At 43.4% G+C, this 27,977-nt stretch overlaps 3 protein-coding genes across 11 annotated transcripts in view; 2 read left to right on the plus strand and 1 right to left on the minus strand.

Moving 5' to 3' along the window:
• LOC133507782 (methyltransferase-like protein 27) lies at positions 1-16,885 on the plus strand. Of its 7 annotated transcripts, none has more exons than XM_061833205.1 (8): positions 1-106; positions 249-397; positions 3,561-3,762; positions 3,985-4,125; positions 6,503-6,631; positions 6,728-6,863; positions 16,219-16,311; positions 16,395-16,885. In XM_061833205.1, the coding sequence occupies exons 4-8, from the start codon at positions 4,003-4,005 to the stop codon at positions 16,595-16,597; spliced, it is 684 nt and encodes a 227-aa protein (XP_061689189.1). In that variant the 5' UTR covers positions 1-106; positions 249-397; positions 3,561-3,762; positions 3,985-4,002; the 3' UTR covers positions 16,598-16,885. The 7 variants fall into 7 exon arrangements, with proteins under 7 accessions (XP_061689189.1, XP_061689193.1, XP_061689190.1 ...); XM_061833209.1 differs by having other exon boundaries at positions 319-397; XM_061833207.1 differs by having other exon boundaries at positions 16-194; positions 319-397.
• Positions 16,886-18,267: 1,382 nt separating this feature from the next.
• glrx (glutaredoxin (thioltransferase)) lies at positions 18,268-27,915 on the plus strand. Of its 3 annotated transcripts, none has more exons than XM_061833211.1 (4): positions 18,268-18,393; positions 22,712-22,998; positions 25,155-25,286; positions 27,594-27,915. In XM_061833211.1, exons 2-3 carry the CDS (start codon positions 22,792-22,794, stop codon positions 25,266-25,268), a joined length of 321 nt encoding a protein of 106 aa, XP_061689195.1. In that variant the 5' UTR covers positions 18,268-18,393; positions 22,712-22,791; the 3' UTR covers positions 25,269-25,286; positions 27,594-27,915. The 3 variants fall into 3 exon arrangements, with proteins under 3 accessions (XP_061689195.1, XP_061689198.1, XP_061689196.1); XM_061833214.1 differs by lacking the exon at positions 18,268-18,393 and adding an exon at positions 21,813-21,902; XM_061833212.1 differs by lacking the exon at positions 18,268-18,393 and adding an exon at positions 21,818-21,902 and having other exon boundaries at positions 22,757-22,998.
• Positions 27,600-27,977, minus strand: part of rhobtb3 (Rho related BTB domain containing 3) — a 30,634-nt gene continuing 30,256 nt past the window's right edge. The window contains exon 13 of the mRNA XM_061833215.1: positions 27,600-27,718. Within this exon, the coding sequence (XP_061689199.1) occupies positions 27,600-27,718 (119 nt within the window). The remainder of the gene's footprint in view (positions 27,719-27,977) is intronic.

The raw sequence follows: 27,977 nt of genomic DNA on the forward strand, positions 1-27,977 counted from the left end.
TGACTGCTTTTGGAAGTTGGTCGACACTTGTGGGGGTGGGGAATGCACCTGCATGAGACGTTGCTTTTAATTAGTACGGAAGTTACAGAACTACATGGATTGACATGTAAGTCACCATGTTTATTTATACTAAAATGAACGATTGTTCAAGTTGGTAATGTTGGTGTCAACTATATATGTTTGTTTTGCCTGAGGTAATATTTTTGAATCTCAACCGTCGAATTATCTAAATTTTCCTTCAACATGAGGTTTGCGGTGCTCTGAAATTCCTTGGTGGAAATGAATGCATCGTCTAAAACACAATCATGCTTGCTGCAGAACCGACGAGGCTTGTGAAAAGCTATTTATGTGGCGATCTGGAAGAAAAACGAATGAAAACAACTTACATCTAATCGAGGTAAGACATATTTGATATTTCATCATACTAGGGTTAGTTTTTAATTGTCCGTGGGATTTTCAGGCAGAATGAAACTGTTGCTAAAGTCAGCAAACCTTTCTATTTTTTCCCCCACTTTCATTCTGAGGACATAAAACACGCTAAATGTGTGAAGTTTTTAATTTTTTTTTTAACAATTTTTCAATAGTTAATTAAACGTGTCAGATATTCGCGATGCATTGAATCCGTTATAGGTGATGCGCAAAGTAGAGAGGTTTACTGTAATAGTTTTGTGCAATTGAAGAGTATTCAGACTTATTTTTGTTCTAATACAGCTTGCCATGATTTAAAAAATCTGGACATTTGGATGGTTTTTTTTTTTCCAGTGATTTTGTGATTTGTATTGAACTTTGAGGTTGGCAGTTCTGTACTACTGTCAAGAGGATATCGCAGTAGTGTGTCTATAATTCTGTTACCAAGTCTCTTTAGAACCTCCCTGAAAATAATTTGTGTCAAAAACCGTGAGTTGAAGTCACTGAAAAGACACAAAATCTTACTCAATGAATTGTTTGTCATTACTTCTTATTGGAAAAATAGTTACAGTACTTATTTTAAGAAAGGTTTAACTTCTCTACATAAAACAGAAGAGAAAGACTAAGATCTTTCTTTTCAGAAAACTTAGGTGTAAAATGGCAAAATGACTAAAAGTAAGTGGAGTAAAATATTTTCACTCGAATTAGGATAAATTCACTTTATAAGATTGTTTTTCCTATGTATATAGCACAGCAGAATTCTCATACTTTTACTGTTTATATAACACAAAACAATTTTCAGTGTGGATGCCAGTACATTTCTTCATTTCTGATTTCTGTTTCAGGTCCGGATCACATATTTTTTCCCAGAAAGAAATGTCATTAGAAGCCTTGTAGTTATGAAGCAAAAGGATTGTGACAACTAGGAGCATAGAGTTATAATAAATTAAGATGTCATTTGACAAATGCATTTTGTATTTCTTTGGGTTGTCTCTGAGTTATATTAAAATTGGTTTCATGATTTTAAACCTTTGTGTTTGAAAAAAAACAAAAAAACTGAAATCTTGAGGGGGCAAATAGTTTTTCACGGCACTGTAGATGCAGAGCCAATTCTCTGCAATCATGATTGGAGGGATATTCAAAATCAAATTCACAATTCAATAATGTCACAAAAAAGGGGAAAGTAGACATATATATATTTTTTAAACAACAATGGATTCTAAATACTACACTTGTATTAAAAAAGGTATTCTGCTATCAAGTCTTACATCTCACTTTCATTTTAAAATAGGGGAAACTTACAATGGTGAATTAAAAAAAACACATGGTATTTAATTTAGCTGCACTATATGTTGCTGAAATAAGTCTCCAAAATATGAGCAATACAGTGTCTTTTGTTTGAATAATATTGAGAGAGAAATTTTAAAATCAAACGTGTGTCATCAAATCTGCCTAGCAACAAGGGGCCAAGTCCACACAACTACATAAAAATAAGATTGGCTTTTAGTTGGGTTTTTAGTTGGAGTGTTTTGCAATCTAAAGTGATATTCTGGCTCTCTAAACCCCTCTACTGATGGCTATGTGAGTTGCATCATTCCAGCTATAGTGGAAGTGGTGGTCCTCACAATGAACTCAGAGAGTCATAGTCCACACAAAGTAGCAAAAACGTGTGTGTGTGTGTGTGTGTGTGGTGTGTGTGTGTGTGTGTGTGTGTGTGGTGTGTGTGTGTGAACAAACTGCTTTGTATCATTGTGTTATATACATGAAATACTGTTTAGCATTCTAATTAAATTTCTCAACGCTGACAATTTTTATTCCTTAAAGAAAATCTTATTTGTCTGCTTCCTGTAAGGGTGATCAAGGATAGAAAAGCAATTTGAGAATTCTGCAGCAGAATTGTCAAAAATATGCTCATCCCCTTAGACTGCAGTACCTTTTGGCACCTCCGTCGTACATGTGGAGATTATGAACGGCATGGTATGAAGTACTGTGACCTGAGGGGTATTATGTCAACGCATGTTATACACAGTTACTACTGTAATTGGTCATTTTCACTTTTACATTTTTTAATGATGACGCTTACATAGGTCAAGTGACACCTGTGTTTTGACAACCTCCGACGCAGCATTTCCAATTATCACACTTCAGGAAGACTGATGCAAGCTCGGAAGCTTTGCTGTCATTTACCTATCTGTAGTCACTTTTTATACAGATGTTCGGGCTTACGGTAATGTAGCGCAATCTCCTCGATGTTGGTTGGACATCCTCGTGAGGATAAGCGACTTGGAAAATGGAGGGATGGAAAGTTGACCTTTTTTGACCTTACTGCACTCCCACTTCCTCGCACTCGCCTGGCCTCAAACGTTCATTGTGACCGACCTGAACAGGACCCAGCAGGAAAAAGATGACATCGCTGTGCATGCCAAAAATTGCCAGCCATTCACAGGGGACATAGAAACAACTAATCGTGCTCACAATCACACCTCAGGGAAATTTAGAGTCTTCAGTGAATACATTTTTGGGGGCGGGCCAGATAAAATCATGTGACAGGCTGGATCTGGACCCCAGGCCTTGAGTTTTGACACCTGTCCTTTAACCAAGTCATCCACTGGGCCGGAACCATTTACATATGCCTGCAAAAATAAATACATAAATATTGATTTTAATTGATATGATGGAATGCTACACAATTTCAAATATGACATTTTATATCGTCACTACCAAGCAAGTTATGCATGAAACTTGCTGTTGCAACACCTAATGGGGGTCATAGTACAAATGTACTTGGAGAATCACTGAGCAGTTTGAAACTTAGGCCGGAGAGAAAAGAGGACCAGTCCGGGTAAGAGGGCGTCTGCTCAGCCGACATCAGTGTACTGTACATATACTTACTTGGATTCAAGCCTGTGAGCTCAAACACATTCTTTACACAAAAGGATTACCATGATATTTGGCCTTCTTTTGCACTGGAGGGCTCTTTTGATGACAGAAACAAGTGGGAACTCAAATCCCTTCCCTGTCGTGATGTGACCTGCCAAGTGACAAAACCTCATCGCTTGGATTGAGGTTATGATTGTTTTTATTGTTTTCAAGACGGAAACGTAACGGTGGCGCCAGCGGGCGGCACCAATGGTTTTACGATTTGATTGCAGGATGTTCTTCCCTGAGGTGTAGGGCAAGGTGACTCTGCAACAGATGGGGACCGCCTCTTGCCCCCTGCCCCCGGAGGCCGGCCTTGCAGACTACGCCTCTTCATGCTGGGTTCAAACTCGTGCTGCATTGACGGCACAGTAAATACAGATCCCGAGGAGTGACTCCCCTGGAATTTTGACGTTCTTCGTTTTCCTTGCCAAGGTAAAGGACAAAAGGTTTGGACTTTGTCAAAGCAACCCTGCACAAAGATTACTTTGCGACAGATTTTGTAGTTGTTGTATTTTTCATGTTTTCTCTGCAGCAATGTGTCACATATGGAATCGATTTCGAGACTATGAAAAAGTGTTGGTTGGAACATGGTTGTGCATCTTTCCGTCCTCAAGTTGATATCACTGGTTCTGTTTCTTTGCCTTCTGGTCTCAGCATACAAGCACGTGCAGCATGTCGTCCACGGAGACCCGCACGTTCGAAATGGCAAAAGAGGCCATCTTGTCCATGCGTAATGACGGCACGCCGACGGACACGATGCAGTACTACAATCAATGGGCCCAAAACTACGAGCAGGTCATCACGAGCGGCATCACACTTCCTTGAAAAAGTCCTGAATGAGATCTTGTACATTGGTCAAACACCCTGTGCATATTTTTGATATGAGGGCAGGATTCCAGTCAGGTTTTTCTTTTCACTGTATATATCGGGGAGGGCCACTTTTAGCCGGGGTTGTTTGCAGAACCTCTGGAGTGTCTTGGCAGCGCGTGGATGTTTTGGCTCTCCTGAGTCTGTTCAAAAACAAACAGAAGAAAAGGTCAAATTAGGCTCTTGTTCACTCCCCACGACCCTTATGAGGATAATCGGCAAAGAAAATGGATGGATGGATGTTACATAAGCAAAATCACTTGATCTAGATTGGCCTATCAAATATAACAAAATATGCAAGCACGTTTATATCCTTTCAAGATAATTTATTATGGCAAATTAGGCCATAGAATGTGCAGTATTAATATTATTGGCTGAATAACTACTACAATACAACTGTAGCACCATGTTTTCCCTTTATATACAGCAAGTATGGCCTATTTAAATATTATTTTGAACATTTTAGTAAATGTCCAGGTCAGTTGCTTGAGGCAGCTCGCAAGTGAACACGTCATAGGCGACAAGCAAAGATATCCCCTTGTGCACGATATCATAAATAGTATAACATGGACCCTGGAAGAAGCAATAAACTACTTGTCCTTTACAACACAGGGCCCAAATAAATCTTCATTTTATTAAATGTTGCATAAACCAAGGCCTTTGATGCAGATTAGCCCATCAAATAAAAAAAAATATGCAGGCACATTATTATCTTGAATTGATAATTTATTATTTAGTGCATATGAGGTCATAGAATGTGCATCGTATAATACGAACCCTGCAATAAACAGTAAGCCCAATGATAGACATATTGGGAGAGAATTATTTTTGTTGTAGAAGCAGACATTTCAATACAACTTCTGTAATGGCTCTTGTTTGATTTTGAAGGTGCACAAACTATTTTGGCTGGCGTGTTTTAACTGAAACCCTGATTGTTTTGACAAGCTTAACATTTTTTAAATGATAAAAGAGACCATTCTATTTTTGGGTGATAATAAAATCACTTAATATTTTATCACCGTAATTATTAAAAGTAGTCAGTGATGGTGTAGTGTTTTACACGCCTGACTTTGCTGCGGGCAGCGTGGGATCGATTCCCGATCAGTGATGGTGCTGATATCTGCCCTGCGACCACTTCAGGGTGTAGTCTGCCTTTCGCCCGAAGCTAGCTGGGATAGGCTCCTTGTGAGGATGAGTAGCTTGGATAATGGATGGGTGGATGAATTATTAAAACTTTGAGCTTAATTAGTTCCAAAGAGCAAACCATATAAGAGTTAGTAGTCTTATATTTGACCCATAACACCACATGAGTCACTTTTTGGGAGACCTTCTAACACAGGGGTGTGCAAACTTTTTGGCTGAGGGGCCACATCACTTTTGAAATTTGACAGGCTGGCTGAGTCACAAGCAGATGGTTACATATGAACAATGAACAACAACAACAAAAAAGGCATTTTGGTGTGAATACTTGGATTTACTCATAATGGGTACTGGGTTGTTTTGTTGATCAATTTTAATTAATTTATTTATTTATTTACTTACTTACTTATTTATTTATTTGCCAGTGCATCAAAGTCTAGTTTTGGTTTTGTTGTGGTAATTCTCAGAAATGGAGCTGTAACGTGGCAGTGATATCACTTATACACTACAAAACAAAACCCCCCCAAAAAAAGCATTAGCATAGCCACCATTATTTAGTAATGTATGCCACACAAGTTACAGTTACATCAACATGAACCAATAACTGAAATATTAGTGTTAAAGCAGCAACTTAATCCAGAATTGACACAACAACATGGTACAGCAAGCACCTAAACATAAACAAGCATGCTATTCCCAGTCCAATTCTCTAAAGATTTAGACTCCTCCTCCACTTGGGGCAGGATTTCATCCCCGACCTGGAGAGTGCACTTCACTCTAAACCATGGTCTCAGATTTAGAGGCGCTGATTCTCATCCCAGCCGCTTCAAACTCTGCTGCGAACCGCTCCAGTGAGAGTTGACAATCACAGCTTGATGGAGCCAACAAGTCAACTGAATGTATCAGTGGACCAATGCCTAGTGGAACTATTAAGCATTTCGGACAAGGACCAACCAATGTAGTCACGATTTTAGTATGACTCGAGTGATTCTTTACCTATCTTTGGCAGGTCGGATGTGGTCCGTGGGCCATGGCTTGCCCAGCCCTGGTTTAGACTGAAAGTAAACTGAAAAAGTTTTATGCGGGTGTCAGTTCCTCACAATTTTTGACTGTCCTGCATGACACAGCGGTTCTCTAATCGCTGTTTTGCGGGCCCACTCAACAGGATATGGAACTTATTGGGTTCCGTGCACCCATTATGGCAGCAGAACATGTCTCTGCTCACTTCACCGGCGAGCGGCAAACAGCAGTGGTGTTGGACGTGGCCTGTGGCACGGGCTGGGTGGCCAAGATGGTGGGCGCCGGCATTTAAGGAAATCAATCCGTCAGAATGAGTGTCATGCTTGCTTGTATGTGAGCTGGCTAAACACTTAGCACGTGTGTGGTGCAGATGAAGCGGGAGGGATTCCAGCACTTTGTGGGCGTGGACTGCAGCGAGGGGATGCTGCAGCGGGCCCGACACACCGGGCTGTACCGGGAGCTCAAGATGGCCGTGCTAGGAGAACAGCCGCTTCCTGTCCCGTCAGGTATGCACATTCGCTGATGCCCGGGGAAATGGGAAAACCCGAAAAGTGGTTCATATCTGTCAACTTCTCACGTACAATATAAGTCAATGCGCAGTGATGTGACGCATCATCATCGTTAATTTATCAGATTGGTCTAAGCGTGGTGGCGACGTCATTGGAAACCTATCCATTAAAATGAACTTGGGGTGTTGGTTTAACATAAATAAAATCCGTACGCAGTGCATATCATGTTCAACCTATATTTAATTGAATACACTACAAAGACAAGATATTTTTCACGTTCGAGCTGCGAAACTTCATTGTTCTTTGCAAATACTCATGAACTTTTATCGCTGCAGACATTCCGAAAAAGCTAAGACAGGTGACAAAAAAGGCTGATAAAGTTGAGGAATGCTTATCAAAAAACTATTGGGAACATCCCACAGGTGAGCAGGTTAATTGGATGGGGCTTGGTCAGTGGTTTTTAAACTGGGGGCTGGGGGTGCAGATTGTTTACAATCTTCAGACTTAGCATTCCCCTCCCCCTCCCAGCGGAAAATGTTAATCCCCCACCATTGGGCTGGGTTCACCTCTTTTTTGAACAAGCGTGTGAAACATATGCTGCCATCCAAGCAACTGCTCTTTCATTGATGCCCCATCATATTTCAGCAAGACAATGCCAAACCAAATTCTGCATATGTTGAAACAACATGGGTTTGTTTGCCTGCAGTCCAGACCTATCTCGCATTAAAAATGTGTGGCGCATTATGAAGCGTAAAATATAACCATGGAGACATCAGACTGTTGAACAGCTGAAGCAGTACATCAAGCAAGAATGGGGAAACCTTCAAAAATTAGGCTCCTCACTTCCCAAGCGTTTATTGAATGTTGGAATAAGAAAAGGTGATGTAACACAGAAGTAAACATGAAACTGTCCCATTTTTTTTGGAACGTGTTGCTGCCATAAAAGTTAGTAAATTACATTATTTGCTAAAACCAAAGTTTTTCAGTTTCAACATTAGTAATGTGCAGTAAGTTTCTTTCCGCTTGTCCCGTTAGGGGTCGCCACAGCCTGACATCTCAGATGAACGCTCATATTTGTTTGGCACAGTTTTTATGCCGGACGCCCTTCCTGACACAACCCCTCTTGGGGAGTGGAGGCCCCATCAGGATACAAAGTCACAACCCCTGGTTTACCAAACCAATGCTCTAACCACTGAGCTATGGGGCCTGTATTCAATTAATTATACATTGAAAATGATTTGCAAATCATTGTATTCTGTTTTTATTTGTATCACAAGATGTCCCAACTTCAGTGGAATTTGTAACACTTTGTAAATCACAGGTGTCAAACTCAATGCCCGGGGGGGCCAGATCCGGCCCGCCACATGACGAAAAGGCAAATCATGTGTGTCAACCTCCAGGATTTTTGTTAAAATCTGTACCAAAATTTAAAATTGTCACAACATAAATGATGACGTTGAGACATTTTTGTTTTACCAAACATCAACAGTAGTTGAAAAACCCATTACCCTAGGTTTCTGATTCCAAAACTAGTTGATGTATTGATTGTGTAAATATGATGGGCCAAAGATTTTTAGCGTTTCACAGTCATAATGGCCCTCTGAGAGAAACCATTATGACACCCCTGTTGTAAATGATTCTTTAGCCCCTCTTGTTACTTATCAATTTTACAGTCAGTCGCAAGTAGGAGTGACAAATAAACCTGCCTTTTATCTGGAGACGTGTACGAGCGGGCTTGTGTTCTTTGCGTGTCCTCAAAGTAATGGTATACAATTCCCAATCATTGACAGCAAGATGAGAAAGCAGCGTCAGTTAGTTAGTTAGTTAGTTAGTTTTCCTATACGTTCAGTTTTCCTATACTTTCAGTTGTTCAGTGCTTTGTTTGACAACTTCCCACCACTGCCGGGATAAATTCCGTCTGCGTTGTTACATACTTGGCCATAAAATCTGATTCTAATTCAGATTGTTTCCACATTGATAACAGCTGTGCATTAATTCAGGTCTGTTCACTTACAACTTGCATACGAGTACAAATTAGTTTATACAGTATTCCTTTCTGGTTCAATTGTAGACAGATTTATGACACACTCCAGGTTAAGTCTTTTTAATAAGTTCAAGTGTGTTTTTATAAAGCCTTGATAAATTTCATTATTATTTGTTATCAAATTGTGTAACACTAACATTTCAGAAAACAAAAAAGAAAACTCGAAACACTTGGAAATTTTAGAACACAAAAACAAAACATGAACCACCTTAAAGGGCTACTGACACACAAATCAGGATTCTTAGTATGTTTTTAATAGAAAAAGGCAGCTGGAATGGACCCATCCGTTTTTTCACCACACGTCATGATGTTGTCGTATATGGATTTTTCCATCTCTCACCACGGGGCAATTGACCCCTCCGTACAGGGCACTTAACCACGCCTCCTGAAGTTACGTCACCCCACGTGCGCTAACCTCAGACAAACAATTAGCAAAAATGGCGGTGCAGGAAGAAAAGACTAGAGCGAAATTGTCCGATTTACCAGCTGATTTCTCACTCGCATTCTTAGCGAATAGTGAAATATCGTTGAAAAGCAGACAGAAGGGCTTCAAGTATTTCAGCGAGGGGTATTTCAATGGTATTTACATGCATATCGACGGAGAAACCATTGATATTAGTGTGAGATCTTTCCGAAGTCAGAGGAAGACCAAGAAGCCACATAATATAATATATTATAACCCAAAGACGAATTCGTCATTGACAGTTTCCTATTTTCGTGTTATCTGTCACACTTGTGTGCAGAATCTGTATGTGTATCTGTATAGTCGTTCGTGAACCGCTGTATGAAGGAAAAGAAGGCGAGGCTTGATTTTTGAGTTGTTTCTCTCATTTTCTTTGTGTAATATCACGCGCGCCCCTCAATAATTATTCTTGAATTAGTGCCGAACCTACGTAAGTCCCGACCGAGTACGACAATCACTACTTTATAGTGTCCTCAAACATCCTTCCTTCAGTCTTGGTGTCTCGGTGCACGTCGAAGGCTTTTAGGACTCGCTAGTCCGGTTTAGCTTAATGCAGCCCTATGGGGGCACAAACCAGTGCAATCTGTAGGACGGTCCCAAGCCCAGACAAATGCAGAAGGTTGCATCAGGAAGGGCATCCGGCATAAAAACTGTGCCAAAGAAATATGAGCGTTCATCTAAAGAATCCCATACCGCATTGGTCGTGGCCCGGGTTAACAACGCCCGCCCCCGGCACTGCTAACCTGCAGGGCGTCGGTGGAAATTCAGCTACTGTGGGTCGAAGACAAAGAAGAGGAGGAAACCGGATCCAGCGTCAGAAGAAAAAGAGGAATGCACAGAGCCTACAACTGAGTGTAGGGACTTTGAATGTTGGGACTATGACAGGAAAAGCACAGGAGTTGGTTGACATGATGATTAGGAGAAAGGTTGATATTCTGTGCATCCAAGAGAGCAGGTGGAAAGGTAGTAAGGCTAGAAGTTTGGGAGCAGGGTTTAAATTATTCTACCACGGAGTAGATGGGAAGAGAAATGGAGTAGGGGTTATTTTAAAGGAAGAGCTGGCTAAGAATGTCTTGGAGGTGAAAAGAGTATCAGATCGAGTGATGAGACTAAAATTTGAAATTGAGGGTGTTATGTATAATGTGGTTAGCGGCTATGCACCACAGGTAGGATGTGACCTAGAGTTGAAAGAGAAATTCTGGAAGGAACTAGATGAAGTAGTTCTGAGCATCCCAGACAGCGAGAGAGTTGTGATTGGTGCAGATTGTAATGGACATATTGGTAAAGGAAACAGGGGCGATGAAGAAGTGATGGGTAAGTACGGCATCCATGAAAGGAACTTTGAAGGGCAGATGGTGGTGGACTTTGCAAAAAGGATGGAGATGGCTGTAGTGAACACTTATTTCCAGAAGAGGGAGGAACATATAGTGACCTACAAGAGCGGAGGTAGAACCACGCAGGTAGATTATATTTTGTGCAGACGATGTAATCTGAAGGAGGTTACTGACTGTAAAGTAGTGGTAGGGGAGAGTGTAGCTCGACAGCATAGGATGGTAGTTTGTAGGATGATTCTGGTGGTGGGTAGGAAGATTAAGAAGACAAAGGTAGAGCAGAGAACCATGTGGTGGAAGCTGAGAAAGGAAGAATGTTGTGCGGCCTTCCGGAAAGAGGTGAGACAGGCTCTCGATGGACAACCGAAGCTCCCGGAAGACTGGACGACGACAGCCAAGGTGATCAGAGAGACAGGCAGGAGAGTACTTGGTGTGTCATCTGGTAGGAAAGGGGAGAAGGAGACTTGGTGGTGGAACCCCAAAATACAGGGAGTCATACAAGGAAAGAGATTAGCGAAGAAGAAGTGGGATACTGAGAGGACTGAGGAGAGGCGAAAGGAGTACATCGAGATGCGACGTAGGGCAAAGGTAGAGGTGGCAAAGGCTAAACAAGAGGCATATGAAGACATGTACACCAGGTTGGACACGAAAGAAGGAGAAAAGGATCTCTACAGGTGGCCAGACAGAGGGATAGAGATGGGAAAGATGTGCAGCAGGTAAGGGTGATTAAGGATAGAGATGGAAATGTGTTGACTGGTGCCGGTAGTGTGCTAAATAGATGGAAAGAATACTTTGAGAAGTTGATGAATGAAGAAAATGACAGAGAAGGAAGAGTTGAAGAGGCAAGAGTGAAGGACCAGGAAGTGGAAATGATTACTAAGGGGGAAGTCAGAAAGGCATTACAAAGGATGAAAAATGGGAAGGCAGTTGGTCCTGATGACATACCGGTAGAGGTATGGAAGCAATTTGGAGAGATGGCTGTGGAGTTTTTGACCAACTTATTCAACAGAATACTAGCGGGCGAAAAGATGCCTGAAGAATGGAGGAAAAGTGTTCTAGTTCCCATTTTTAAGAACAAAGGGGATGTTCAGAGCTGTGGGAACTATAGAGGAATAAAGTTGATGAGCCACACAATGAAGTTATGGGAAAGAGTAGTGGAGGCTAGACTCAGGACAGAAGTAAGTATCTGCGAGCAACAGTATGGTTTCATGCCTAGAAAGAGTACCACAGATGCATTATTTGCCTTGAGGATGCTCGTGGAAAAGTACAGAGAAGGTCAGAAGGAGCTACATTGTGTCTTTGTGGATCTAGAGAAAGCCTATGACAGAGTACCAAGAGAGGAACTGTGGTACTGCATGCGTAAGTCTGGTGTGGCAGAGAAGTATGTTAAAATAGTACAGGACATGTATGATGGTAGCAGAACAATGGTGAGGTGTGCCTTAGGTGTGACAGAGGAATTTAAGGTGGAGGTGGGACTGCATCAGGGATCAGCTCTGAGCCCCTTCCTGTTTGCAGTGGTAATGGATAGGCTGACAGATGAGGTTAGACTGGAATCCCCTTGGACCATGATGTTCGCAGATGATATTGTCATATGCAGTGAAAGCAGGGAGCATGCAGAGGAACAATTGGAAAGATGGAGACATGCACTGGAAAGGAGAGGAATGAAGATTAGCCGAAGTAAAACAGAATATATGTGCGTGAATGAGAAAAGTGGAGGGGGAAGAGTGAGGCTACAGGGAGAAGAGATAGCGAGGGTGGACGACTTCAAATACTTGGGGTCAACAATACAGAGCATGGAGAGTGTGGTCAGGAAGTGAAGAAACGGGTCCAAGCAGGTTGGAACAGCTGGCGAAAGGTGTCTGGTGTGTTATGTGACAGAAGAGTGTCTGCTAGGATGAAGGGCAAAGTTTACAAAACAGTGGTGAGGCCGGCCATGATGTACGGATTAGAGACGGTGGCACTGAAGAAACAACAGGAAGCAGAACTGGAGGTGGCAGAAATGAAGATGTTGAGGTTCTCGCTCGGAGTGACCAGGTTGGATAGGATTAGAAATGAGCTCATTCGAGGGACAGCCAAAGCTGGATGTTTTGGAGACAAGATTCGAGAGAGCAGACTTCGATGGTTTGGACATGTTCAGAGGCGAGAGAGTGAGTATATTGGGAGAAGGATGCTGAGGATGGAGCTCCCAGGCAAAAGGGCGAGAGGAAGACCAAAGAGAAGGTTTATGGATGTGGTGAGGGAAGACATGAGGGCAGTTGGGGTTCGAGAGGAAGATGCAGGAGATAGGCTAAGATGGCAAAAGATGACACGCTGTGGCGACCCCTAACGGGACAAGCCGAAAGGAAAAGAAGAAGAAAGAAGTCCGGTTTAGCTTAGCTCACTAGCCGCGAACAAAGAGACACGTTTGTGCAGTCAGGTCCTCGCAAAATCTCACTCAACACAGATCAATTGTGTCAATCATTCACACGTAGCTATATTATGCAAGCGAAGAACTGCTAATTCATTTATATGAGACATGTATTGAAAATCAAATATAGGGCATACCTTGGTGCAAACATAGTCCGGTTTAGGGTAGCTTGGTAGCCGGCAACAAAGAGACACGTTTGTGCAGTCAGATCATCGCAAAATATCGCTCAACACAGATCAAGTGTGTCAATCATTCACACGTAGCGATGTAATGCAAGCGAAGAACTGCTAATTCATTTATATGAGACGTATTGAAAATCAAATATAGGGCTTACCTTCGTGCAAACATATCTGTTCCGGTTGATTTTAGATGGATTCAGTTGATCATGCGATCTTCCACAAAGTTTGATCCATTGAAGACATTTTTCGTACTCGGTCTTCTGTTCCGGTTGATATTAGATGGATTCAGTTGACGATGCGGTCTTCCACAAAGTTTGATCCATCGAAGACATTTTTCGTACTGGGTCTTCGGTTTTGGAAAGGGTATGAATTGAACTCCACCAACTAGCCTTTCAGGATACCTGTCGTCACTATTACAAAGTCCGTGACTACACCTCTTAACCATATCTATTGTTAAAGAACCCAAATACGCGATAAAACGCTAACAAAAGCTATAGTGGACCATGCAACGTTGTCTGGGGGAACAGCGGATGCAAAAAAGGGGTGTAGTTTATGCAGATCTCTGGCCTCTGATTGGTCAGCGACGCGGATGACGCATTTTCTACGGAGAGGTCAATTGTGTTGGAGAACAACCAGGAAGTGACATTTTTTGCAGTAGCGGGGTCTCGTGTTTACATTGGTTTATCCATATTGTACTGGCGAAAAATAATTTTTCAGCGTGTTAGCTAAAATGCCGGCTCATCGTATTGCTGGATTTTGCTCAAACACTCAGGAGGATGGATTCACTCTTCACACTTTTCCAAAACACCCAGTTCAGGTAGGTGTGTATAGAGGTAGGGTTGTATGGAGATAAAAAATATTAGTTGGGGGGGGACTAATTTTTTCTCACAGTTTATAGCTTATGTTACGTGTGAATTTAGAATAAATCCCCTTGGTCAAACCGGGAAACATATAACAAAGCACTTGTATTGCGTTTAAGTTTAATCACACACACACACACACACACACACACACACACACACACACACACAATACAATAAAAGTATAAAGACAGTTTAGTAGTGTGTAACATGAGCTAACTAGCTAACTAGATGTACAGTCACCAAACTCAAACAAGTTCTTCGAAAGCAGCAATAATAAAAAGCTCCGTCCGCGTGCAACGATTCAATCCTTCTCTCAGAACGTAACAAAATATCCGCCTTATATAGGTAGTATCTGTGTACTTTTCCGATAGCAGCAGGATGAATAAAAAGATTAGTCCACATCCGACGACGTAATCCTTCTCTCAGAATGTAACAAAATATCCACATCATATCGCTGGTCGCCGCAGTTAGCTACCGTTTCCCCCGACGCAGAGGTGGGTCGGGCTGGAAGGCTGGCTGACCTGTGCTGTCACATCAATGGCGGGGAGGAGAAAGGAGCTCTCCCCCACACCGGGCACCGGTTTCTGGGCACCCCTGAAGTAGTTACTTCGCCCGGCATGGGTCCTCCTGAGTACACTACATACACAAGTCATTTTGAATAGTTGATCGGATTCCTTGTCCTCCTCGTCCTCCTAGCCCATCTGTCAGGGAGTCTGTTGTCAGTGAGAAGTGATCCGCATATCGTCTAATATGGCTCAAAACGATAAGGTAAAATCGCCCCGGTCACTTCACTTGCTTCTGAGATGTTCTCTTCTTCAAAAAATAGCTTCAGTCTCAGAAGGAGCCTCGGAAAATTCCGAAAATCTCCTCTTTTTCATCTGGCACAGCAGGTGGCACACCATCTTCTCAATGGCGACTGTCCCAGTGTGACATCTGCAAATGACGTTGCAGGCAATATGGCTGCCACTGGGATGTCGAGTGAGACTTTCGGAACTTTGAGCATGAATGTCACACTCTGCGCTCATTTTTTTTTCATATAGAAATTGAAATAAATCATATCAAAAGTAGTTTTCATAATAATATCTATTTTCAAATGTATATATGGATGTCAGTTGATATTTAACATTTCAGAAAACAGCAGAAAAAAAACAAACAAATGACAATTGCGGAAACCCGGAAAGGGAGGGGCCCATTTCCCAGACGTTCTTGGAAATCCATCCATCCATTTTCAGAGCCGCTTATCCTCGCAAGGGTCACAGGAGTGTTAAGAGGCAGCGTACACGCTGAAATGGTTGCCAGCCAAATTAGCATTTGGATTCAAACGTGACAGCGACACGGATTTAAATGTCTTGTGCAGAGCCTATCAATGATGTTGTTAATCAGATTGGCGAATGATGACATGAAACGTATTCAGTATCCATCCATCCATCCATCCATCCATCCATCCATTTTCTTCACCGTTTATTCTCACGAGGTTCGCAGGGAGTGCTGGAGCCTATCCCAGCTGTCAACGGGCAGGAGGCGGGGTACACCCTAAACTGGTTGCCAGCCAATTGCAGGGCACATATTAAACACGCACTCTCACTTACATTCACTCCCATATGCAATTTAGACTTTTTAATTAATGCATGTTTTTGGGACGTGGGAGAAAACCAGAGGACCCTGAGAAACCCCATGTAGGCACAGGGAGAACATGCAAGCTCCACACAGGCGGGGCCGAGATTTGAACCCAGGTCCTCAGAAGTGTGAGGCAGACAGCCTGACCAGTTGCCTCACCGTGCTTCCTTCTTGGAAATCCCACGGCCTTTCTCAGCCAGTTATTGCTGCCAAGGGTGGTACAAATCATTGTTAGGTATAAGGGGTCATTTGTTTTTCCACAGAGTGTCAGAAAGGTTTGGCTTTTTTGTGCCTTAATTTGAAGTGTCATTTGAAAACTTAACGAGGGCTCCTAGTATTGGTGGCCAGTATCGGAATTCGCCCATCCCTACCCATAATGAACAGGGACAAAGAGATGGAGTAGGTTACCTTGTGTAGTTATTCATTTTGTGATCGTTTCCCCCTCCAGGTGAATATGAAATCGTGATTATCGCAGGTGCGCTGAGTTCAAGTCACCTTCCGGCGTATGTGATCCGGGAACTGTGCCGGGCCGCTAAGCAGGGTGAGGGTACCTTTCACGCCTTTGTCATGTTTCACGCTATGGGTTGTCATGTTCACATCTCAGCTGGACCTGTGACCGCACAGGAGGCCTCATCTGCATGACCGGCAAGTGTGACCGTGAGAACATCAACTACAGGGCATCCTTGGAGAGCGAGATAAAGCATATGGAGGATGCGGGACTTTGGCGCTGCGTCAACGTGACCTACGTGAAAGAGTGGCAGCTAGGGCTTACCGAGCACGAGAGGGGATACATCCCTGGATGTGTGTATCTATTTCAAAAGCTCTAAAACACTCCGGTACACTGCACTGGTACATTCTGGCTTGAACAGGACAGTACACTAAACTTACATGGTACTTGTTTGAGGGCTGTGTCTCTTGAAGAAACCCTGACTATGATGAAGCACGTAAATAAATCTAATTTCAGTGAATTCAGGTTGTCCTGCATTTGTGTAAAATGGAGCAATGTCTTCATAAGTCTTCTTTTCATGATTTATGTTCTTTCTGTATATTAATGTGAAATGTTCATACATAATGTAGATGAATGTTGATGAGTGGAAAAGTGCAATGCTTGTTGCAGCCCTTTGAGACCAGCAAGGTGTGACTGACAGGACGTATGCAGGTTTAGGTGATCTTTACTTCACGGCAGTGTCCCCTCTACTCCACTCTACTTTACCCCACTGTCTTCAACTGTACTGTACCCTACATGCCCACCATCCAACGATCAAATACAAACTAGACCGTCAAAAAAACTCCATCCATCCATCTTCCGCCGCTTATCTGAGGTTGGGTGGCAGAGGCAATAACTTGAGCAGGGATGCTAAGACTTCCCTTTCCCCAGCCACTTCATCAAGCTCTTCCAGGGGTGATCCTGAGGTGTTCCCAGGCCAGCCGAGAGAGGTACTCTCTCCAACGTGTCCCGGGTTGTCCCCGGGGTCTCTTTCTCGTGGGACATGTCCAGAACACCCCAGCAGGGAGGTGTTCAGAAAGAATCCAAATCAGATGTCCCAGCCATCATCTAGCTCCTCTCAATGTGGAGGAGCAGCCGCTCTGCTCTGACCCCATCCCAGATAGGCGAGCTTCTCACCCCCTCCTAGGGAGAACACAGACACCCTGCTGAGAAAACTCATTTCGCCTGCTTGTATCCGGGATATTGTAATTTCAGTCATGACCCACAGCTCATGATCATAGACGAGGGTCGGAACGGAGATTGACCAGTAAATTGAAAGCTTCACTTTTCAGCTTATCTCTCTTTTTTTTTCAATCACAATGGAATAAATAAAATGTCCGCATCACTGCACACGTACTGATCCGCATGTCGGTCTCGTGTTCCATTCTGAATAGCAATAGATGTGGAACACATCATCCACTGCCCATTCTTTAAAGTGGGACTGCCGCCTGGTCTGCCAATCAAGAGGCACTGTCCCCGAAGTTCATATGATGCTGGAAAGGCGTGTCAACCAGAACAGCTCTACAACATCCAGAACTTTTAGAACTCTGGGCACAGGCTCATGTCATCCATTTTGAGTTTATTGTCACTTTCTCCTGAGCCAATTATTATTCTGTATTATACATTACCCGGGCACTGACTTTGGTAGTCTCACCATCCAGCTGGAATGGACCCATTCGTTTTTTTCACCACACATTACAATGTTGTCGTATGGGTTATTTTCACGTAACGTCACCCATTGTGCTGCCTCGAACCGCAGACGTTTTTGATCCCTGAGCTCCGTTACTCATACATACGCAAGGTGGACAACATTATGTTTCTAACTGCATTTATTGAAGACGCGACCGACAGCACATCAACCCCAGACTGACTACTAGGCTAACTGGCATACACCCATCATGGGACTCAGTACTGCGTAACAAAGGCGCAGTATTGTGCCCTTGATCTTTTACTCTTTGTGGCAGAAATCACAAAGGAGGAGCAGGAGCTGCTCAAGGCACTTCGTAAATGTTAAATTCAGTCTTATTTTTTATAGTTAGGTTGTTGTAGCTAACGAAAATTGTAACGTCCATGCACCCTTCCTCGTTGATATAAAAGGATATTCCACCGCCTTTCGTTTTCCGTGTTAGCATGCAGGTAAGTGCCCATATATATTTTTTGAATATTAAGTTTTTATATCGAGGCAAACTCCATTTATTCCTTTTTTTTCAAAAAGTAAAACCTGAATATTAGTTCATCACAAGCAAATGATTATTATTAAATTATTATTTGTTTAAAATTTGATGACAATGGCAGAAAGACAAAAGAATAAACTGTCACGACCCATTGGTACGGAGGGAGGACCCAAATGCAGGACTCCAGAGACGCAAAGGTAGTACCGGAAAAGTGTTTATTCGGTCCAAAGTCGGGGATCAGGCAGACAAGTCAAGTGGAGCAGCGGTAGTCAGGACGTCGGGTGTAGAGAGCAGGTCTGTGGGCAGGCAGGGGTCGGTACACGGGAGATTAATCAGAGAAAGCAGGAGTGTCAAAGGCGTCAGGCTTACGGGGCTGATCGGAAAACAGGCGGAGGTCGGTACACAAGGGTTTATGATCAGAGATACGGGAGTGCAGGAATGGGGCATGAGTTGCGACGATCTGGCGGAGACCAGTCGTCCCCTGGGCCCTATAAATACAGGGAATAATCAACGAGGATGAGGCGCAGGTGTGCGCCTCCTAATCAGCGCCGGTGTGCTGGAACCCGCCCAGCCAGGGCTAGACCGGCAGGACCATGACATAAACAAATCCAGTATTTCACAAAATTCTCGAATCTTTCGAAAAAGGATCTTAACTGTAATGTTGGCCTTCTGAAAAGAGTATTGATTAAGCTTGTTAGCTCAGCGACACCACAAGCACATTGAGGTTGAAGCCAGGCAGCGTGATAGCAGCGTCAGTCACTCATCGGGCACTCGTGCACAAAGCCAAGTCTGCGTGAAGCACAGAGCCGCAGCACATCCAAAGTCTTTCGTCAGAAGCGTTAGACGATGTCCCTGCTTACGCAGCCAGACTTGTGTACCAGATCGCAAACCTCTTCGTCATGAGGCTTTGAAGAGCGCGCTGACTACCAACTTGGGAAACGCTTCAGCGAATTGGCAAGAGTTGACAAGAAAAGTCAGAAGAAGGCTCTCTGATGGTTGGCAAGTCCTCTCTTGTGTACTTCGAGTCCCGAAACACAAAAACACAAACAGTAATGGAGAGCATTCCGGAGTCTACAACACTGGTATACATTATGTAGAGAGGTTAAATTGCGGCGCACAGTGGTGTATGGGTAATTCAGCAAAAAATGTGACGTCAGTGAAAACAACCCATACGGATTTTTGCAACTACTGCCATGAAAATCCTCTCGAGGCATTTGTTTTGGAGAAGAAGCAGGAAGTGATGGTTTATCCAGACGTCCACACTGGAGGGTTCGTGTTTATTCCAGTTTTAACGGCGGGAAAGTAACTGATTTTCCTGCGTGCTAGCCAAAATGCCTTCTCGTTGTATTTCTGGATTTTGCTGGAACACTCGGGAGGATGGATTCACTCATCACACTTTTCCAAAAGACCCGGTTCGTCGTGAAAAATGGATTCCACAGGCGCAAAGGACGAGAGCTTTGTGGGTTCTAAATGACAGGTAGGTGTGTATAGAGATATTTGAAAAAATAATAGTTGGGGGAGGGGCAATGTAATCCTTCTCTCAGAAGCTAACAAAAGATCCGCCTCATAATAACGTAATGAAGTACGTACTGTAAGTCAGGGGTGGTAAATGTGTTGATGTGTGCGGGCCAGTGTTCATCGTCATCGCTGCCGGGCCGGCGTTGTTAATCGCCGCTGCGGAGGTGGATCGGGCAGGGAGGTGGATTGGCTGCGTGCAGGAGAAAGGAGCTCTCACCTCCTCAACGACCATCGGTGTCTGGCCACCTCTGAAGTAGTTACTTCGCCCAGAATGGGTGCTCCTGAGTACGTTACATACTGTCATACATACTGTCAGGGAGTCTGTTGTTAGTTAGAAGTGATCCGCATAACATCTAAATGTGGCTCGAAACAATAGGGTAATATTGTCCCGGTCACTTCACTCGATTCTGAGATGTTCTCTTCTTTGAAAAGAGCTTCCGTGTCAAAAGGGGCGTCGGAAAAATCTGAAAATCTCTTGTTCATCTCCCATAGCAGGAGGCACAGCGACTCCTCAATGGCAACTGTCCAAGTGTGAAATCTGTAAATGACGTTGCAGGTAAGATAGCTTCAACTGGGATGTTGAGTGAGACTTTCGCAACTTTTCGCATCAATGACACACTCTTCGCTCATTTTTTTTTCTCGTATAGACATTGAAGTGAATAATATTATATGAAAGTTTCATAACATAAATTTTACAATGTATCTAGGGATGTCGGTAGACCTTTAAAGGCCAAGTGTCATCCCTATAAACATTCTAAAATAGATATTGTAATAAAAAATACATATAACATTATTCACTTCAATGTTTATAGGAAAAAATAAATATGAGCGGAGAGCACGTCATCCATGCGCAAAGTTCCAGAAGTGTCATTCTACGACATCAAAGTGGTCGTCATATTGGCTTTATCCTCCGTCCGTGACATCACCCGGACATTCTCCAATGAAAACACGCGGTGGACCCTACTATGGGAGGTGAACATGCCCCTTCTGACACGAAGCTCTTTTCGAAAAGAAGACATCACAAAACCGAGTGAAGTTACTGGGGCAATATTACATTATTGTTTCGAGCCATATTCAGATGGTACGCGATCATGGCCAAACCGCCTCCCCGTCCGATCCACTTCCGCAGCGGAGATGAGCCATCGCAGCTCATCGCAGCTGGCCGGTGTGGCTCATTTTCGGCGCCGAGGTGGCTTACCACAGAGCCGAGCCATGCTGCCTTAGGGGGTTGTTCATAGCTGCTACAGTACGCAATGAACAACACTGTCGAGCCGGGGCTCTTTACTGCGTTGTCGTCGAATGCGGCTGAGTGAGGCATTGTTGGCCGCGTTCTTCAGAGCCGCTGCCGTCCGCAAGCTTGACGCGCAGCCTTCGCCGAAGCCATGACCGGCGAACGCGGCGCCTCAGCCGGAGTGGCTCATTTTCAGCACCGAGATGGCTTATCACAGGGCCGAGCTGGGCTGCTTTAGGGCATTGTTCATACCCGCCGCCGCGATGAACAACACCGTCGAGCCGCGGCACCTTACGGCATTGTCGTCGCACACGACTTAGTTCGGCATTGTTTGGAGCTTTGTTCAGAGCCGCTGCTGTCCATGAGCCCAATGCGCAGCCTTCGCTGGCGAAGCGACGCAGCAGCCCGACGCCGTCCGACACGCACTTCGACACATTTAGTACACCTGTCATATCTACGCGGATCTTTGTTACGTTATGAGAGACCAAATACGTGGTCCGCCCTGTCATGCTCCTGGCTTCCTGCCCAGGCTGGGCGTGGCTAGCCAATTAGTCAGCGCACACCTGCACCTTGTCCCAGCTGATGCCACCCAGTATATATAGGACCCGGGGGACGACTTGTCCTCTGCCAGATCGTCGTCCTTGATGCCTCGTTCCTGCACTCGTGTTTGCCTGACTTCTGCTCTCCGCGTACCGACCCACGCCTGTCCACTGACCACCCTCGTAAGCATGCCGTACTATTACTTCTGATTGTTTGGACTGTCTGCCTGATCCCAGACCTTGGACCGAATAAAGGTTTCCTCTGCACTGTCTGCTTGTCTCTGGAGTCGTGCATTTGGGTCCACCCTCGAGCCCCGTTCATGACACGCCCCAAACTATTATTTTTTTTTCAGTAGCTGTATGCACACCTACCTGTCATTTGGAACCTACAAAGCCCTGGTCCTGTGCACCCGTGCAATCCATTTTTTACGACCAACCGGGTCTCTTGCAAGCTTATGAAGAGTAAATCCATCCTCCCGAGTGTTCAAGCAAAGTCCAGCAATGCAAAGAGCCAGCATTTTGGCTAACAGGAAGGAACAATGAGCTACCTTCCCGGAGTTAAAATTAATGGAAACAAACAGTCCACTTGAGGGAGGTCCTGTCCTGTACGTCACTTCCTGCTTCTTCTCGAAAACAAATCCCTCGAGAGGATTTTCATGGCGGGAGTTACAAAAAACTGTATACGTCAAAATCATGTTTTGTGTTGAAATAACGCATGGGTCCATGTCGGCTGCCATTTTTTCATTAATAACATTCTAAAAATCATACATTTGATGACAGTGGTCCTTTAAACTGCATACATTCCTTGAAGTCTCAACACCCTTTGCACAATGGTCATTGCACTGGACTGTTTTTGTATTAGACACTCTAACTGCTATAAATAAATACAAATATTCCATAATTACCAGATTATCGGCTACGTGACTGTTACCACAATGATTTATGGCTCACTTGACTGACTGTGTGTTGTCGTCATGTATGTCGTACTACAGCGGCTCCAATTACCGGAGACCCTTCCTTGTGTTTCTGACATACAGCCTCCTCTCCCTCCCTGTCGACCATTAATCGGAAGATGGCTCAGCAATTCGTCCAGGCTAAAATCAAAGGAGACAAAGTGGTCTTGTTCATCAAGCCCACATGTCCGTACTGTGTCACGGCCAAAGACGTTTTGTCGAAGTACAAATTCAAGCCGGGCCATCTGGAGTGTGTTGACATCAGCGTTCGGCCAGACATGGGCAGCATGCAGGACTACTTCCTGGAGCTCACCGGCGCCCGCACCGTGAGTACGACCTCAAACTCCGTCGGCACCGTGACAAGCTTCCTCGAAGGATACGTGACGTGCCAGCAGTTTGCATTTCAATTCTGTCTACATTTTGCCAGCACAACTCATACTGTATTGTTAAAATATGCCTTTGCGCTCGACGATGTGAGTCAGTATTTTCAAGTGGCTTGAGAGGCAACAATCGATTTATGATGCTGCAGTACAACACGAGTAAGTTTCCCACCCACCATCTTTTTACTCTCTGGTTTGTACCCTTTTTATACCAAAGTAGAATTTTAACATGAGCTATAATGCATGCCGTAAAGGTAACGTCGTATTTGTGCTTTGCTGTCGTAAAACGCTGTGAAAACATTTATTACTTCAAATTCGATTCAAATTAGAATTGCGGTTATTGACCAGAAATCATAAATCGCATTTGGTACCGAGAGCAGTGGCGTGTATGCAAATTGACGCTGCGTCGCTGGTTTTAATAGTTCACTTTGGGTTCATGTGACTTTCTGAAAAATGTTCCCACTTTCTTGTCTCAATCAGCTTTTCAAGAGTTTGTCAATGAGGCCAAAGCTCACTTCCAGTGGCTTTTTCAGGAATTGACTCCTTTACATTTGATTTTTCGTCAATATCCTTGATAGTAGAACTATTAGCCGTAGATGCCAAATAGCACACAGTTATGCTTGATTAGTAGCGTGTAGTTGTCCTACTAGTATGTCCTATGAGTGAGGAGAAAGAGCATCCTAGTACATGGATGTTAAAGGTCAAGTGTCAGGAAATGGATGATTTCTAGTATGTTATTAATGAAAAAATGTCAGCCGGTATGGACCCATCCGTTCATTCACCACAAAACATGATTTTGACGTATATGGCTTTTTGTAACTCCCGCCATGAAAATCCTCTTGAGGGATTTGTTTTCGACAAGAAGCAGGAAGTGAGATTGGAGGCAGTAGCGCGCTCAAGCGGACTCGTTTCTTTCCATTAGTTTTACCTGCGGGAAGATAGCTCGTTGTTCCTTCGTGTTAGCCAAAATGCCAGCTCGTTGCATTGCTGGTTATTGCTCGAACACTTGGGAAAATGGATTCTCTCTTCATACTCTTCCAAAAGATCCGGTTCGTCGTGAAAAATGGGTTGCAAAGGACGAGAGCTTTGTGGGTTCCAAATGACAGGTAGGTGTGTATACAGCTATTTAAAAAAAAAAAAAAAAAAAAAAAAAAAAAACAATGGTTGGGGGGGTGTAATCTGTAAATCAGGGGTGCTAAATGTGTCGCCGTGCGCATCGGAAGGCTTCCGCGCAGCAGCCACTGAAGTACGGCCTCCATACGCCTTGTGAATTGCCATTGGGCTTGTCGACAAGGCCGAGCGGTGCCTCTTCTCCGTTGCGGAAGTGGATCGGGCGGGGAGTTGGTTTGGCCGTGATCCACATATCATTTAAATATGGCTCGAAACCATTGGGTCATATTGCCCCGGTAACTTCACACGGTTGTGAGATGTTCTCTTCTTTGAAAAGAGCTTCTGTGTCAGAAGAGGAGTGTTCGTCTCCCACAGTAGGGTCCACAGCGTGTTTTCAATGGTGAATGTTCGGGGTGACGTCACGGGCAGGAGATGCAGCCAATATGGCGACCACTTGGATGTTGAATGACACTTCCGCAACTTTGCGCAAGGATAACGCGCTCTCTGCTATTTATTTTTTCATATAGATATTGAAGTGAATAATGTTATACGTATTTTTCATTTCAATATCTATTTTAGAATGTTTATAGGGATGACACTTGACCTTTAAGTTGGATATCCAAGAAATCGAGTTAATGCTCAAACATTTGCGCTATCAAGACATTTGAGCATTTCTTAACAGTAGTAGGATAAACTAAATGCTTAAATTGCTTTCCATAAAAGCCAAATGAATATTGTGAAATAAAGTAAAACAAGAAGAAAGCAATGGCAAGAGATTCAAGAGTAAATTACATGAAATACGTTACATTATTATTTTTTTAAAAATCCGCCATTGTCTCATGTTTGACCCAATGTTTATTTGGCCACTTTAGTAGTTTTGTTAGCCTTGTATACTTACCGGTAATATCTTAGTTAAGTCAACTGCAGGTGATGTATATATTTTTTCAAGTTTCCATATTGTCGTCTCATTTGTGCTGTTCATTGGAATTTAGGTGCCACGGGTGTTCGTTGGAGAGGAGTGTGTCGGCGGTGGCAGTGACGTTGCAGCGCTGCATAAAAGTGGCAAACTGGAAGGAATGCTGCAGTCCATTGGAGCTCTGCAGTGACCCGCGCTAAACTATGAGGTAATAAAAACTATGAATAAGTGAGTAAAAGATTCCCAACCCGCAATAATGTAAATATTTAGTATCATATACTGTATGTTTATTGTTGTAATGTCCAGTTTTCGCGGCACGGTGGTGCAAGTGGTTAGACCGTTAGCCTCACAGTTCTGAGGACCGAGGTTCAAATGTGCAAGAGGCGAGGTCCACCATTGACTGGTCGCCAGCCAATCGCAGCACACACATAGACAAGCAGTCACATTCATGTTCACATCTTTTGACAATTCAGTGTATTCAGTTCACTTGTATGTTTTTGGAATGTGGGAGGAAACTGGAGTAGCCTGTGAAAACCCACGCAAGCACCGAGAGAACGGGGCTTTCTGAGCTGAGATGAAAACCCAGAACCTTTGACTGGATTGAACCCCAGCCTCAGAACTCTGAGGCAGGCGCGTTAACCACTAAGTCACCATGCTATCCTGTAGCAAATATCATCAGAAAAGAAATGGAACATTCTTCCCACCAGTTGCCTCTATTCAATTTTTGCTTACTACTAGCATAACATTTGCAACAATGTTTGCAAGGCTTACACAAGAATGCCCTCACATGGCCCTCTAAATGCAGAGCATTCATTTGGGCAAGCGCTGGGGTACACCCAGATCGAGTCGCTTATCCAATTGCAAGGGACACGTAGACAAACGACCATTCACACCTAAAAGGAAAATTTTGGAGTCTTGAGTCATCCTACCATGTATGTTTTTGGGATGTGGAAGTAAACTGGAGTACCCAGAGAAAACCCATGCAGGCACAAGGAGAACACAAACTCCACGTAGGCGAGGGCAGATTTGAACCAGAGTCCTCATAACTGTGAGGCAGTTTCCACCATGCTGTCTGTGTATCAAACATTTCTCAGCCAATTTGAAATATTCACAACTGACACAGACTACAAAGTGAATGAATCCAATGTCATGTAATCATTTAATATGAGAAATTCTGATCAGAAATAATCCAATGATTAAGAGCACCAAAAAATGAAATGGATAAAATTTGTTGTGCCTGGTTTAGGTTATGAACGTGTCAGCTGTCTGATTGGCAGCTTTACCGCCTTGCCTTCCCCAATCTTTCCAGGATGTTAGTGTCTGTCGAAGGAAATTCAAATGGAGACAGTTGACATGTTGATGCTCTATCTCTGATAGAGTCATGATATGCAAATGTTTTAATTGTGTCCACTACATTGGAGCTACACATCCTGACAGGCAGGTGTCAAGTACAAAAAGAAACCACAAGCTTCACCCTGCTTGTTCAACGTCCAATCAAGTCATTACCCGAAAGTGTTTAAAAGGGCAAACACATGATCCTGATGGGATGTCCAGTACGTATTTGCATGGTTTGTTCGTTGGTTGTCCGCAACTTGGAGCCATTCAATGTCACTGTTTTGAGTGTCACATCAAGGCATCCACTGACCTGAAATAGAATACATGTTCCACGGTGCATTTGTTTTATATTCATTCTGTTGTTTAGGGATTTTTTTTTTCTTCAGTTTTTGATTGCCCTGAAGAGAATAGTCTTTATGCAAAAGGTGTGGAGTCACATGTTTAAGAGGGATGTTGTAGTGCTTAAGGTTGCAAAACTTTCAATTTTTCAGGGGAATTTATGTGAAGAAACTAGGATTTTAAAAATTTGGCTCTTAAGCGGGGAACTGAAATACAGTGGGGAGAAATACAGTTTAGCATCCTAAGTAAACCTATCCTAGTTGTACTAAAAAAAAAATCTACAGTATTTATTTATTTGGTTTAACCCCAGAAAATGTTTCATTTGCAGGGATGCGTTACCAATAAGCATTTTCAGGGAAAGAAAAAAATGGGGGGAAAAAAAAAAAAAATCAGTAAGTGAATCTTCTGGTGCAGAACTGTGAGTATGTGGGGATCCACTGTACAGTGGTACCTTGAATTTCAACTGCCCCAATATTTTATTTTTTCATCGTATAGTTTTTTTTTATTTCATTTTGTATTGTTTTATTTAGGGCTTTGTGTCGCAAGCTGAAATCCGATTGGGCTAGAGTAGGGTACTTTCACATGTGGGCAAGGAGGGCAATCGCTGTTGCTTTGATGTCTGCTTACGACAAAACAAAATGTTCCCTTTCCGTGAAATGACCTCACTTTCAAGTCAATTCTCTGTAATTAATTTCCGAATGATTCCAATCTGCAATATTTCCCACACCTCTGTAACCCGAGCAGTTAATGTCACCGCTTCCTGATGCCTTCCTTCCGGTAAAGGGATTCAAAATGTGTTTATGTCCTTTCTTCGTGTTGATTGGTCTTTTTCCGCATCCAGGCGACGTCACATGACAACGCATCGAGATTTGCGTAGTTTGCGTCGCCGCTGCTGGTACTCGCTGAGCTCCTGCAGATAACCTCTGGATGGCCAGCGCAGCCTCTCCACCTGATCTCGCTCCTCTTCTGGAACACACGCATACACTACTACACTATATACAACCTCACATCCGTGTTGCTGTATCAGAACTTCTTCAATCACTCTCTTGACCTTGGCCTTTATCTTGGGCCCTTCGGTACCCGTCCAAAGATTAAAAAAAAAAAAAAAAAAATGCACCTCATGTCTATAAGGAATGATAATAAAATATACCGCTGGGACTACAGTGGAGTTTGTCTTTAATTTCATTAATCAGCTTTCAAGGTGAGCTTTCATGCATCCACAAAA

Source organism: Syngnathoides biaculeatus, chromosome 10 (genome assembly GCF_019802595.1).
Source record: "Syngnathoides biaculeatus isolate LvHL_M chromosome 10, ASM1980259v1, whole genome shotgun sequence".
In the NCBI taxonomy this organism is placed as follows: domain Eukaryota; kingdom Metazoa; phylum Chordata; class Actinopteri; order Syngnathiformes; family Syngnathidae; genus Syngnathoides; species Syngnathoides biaculeatus.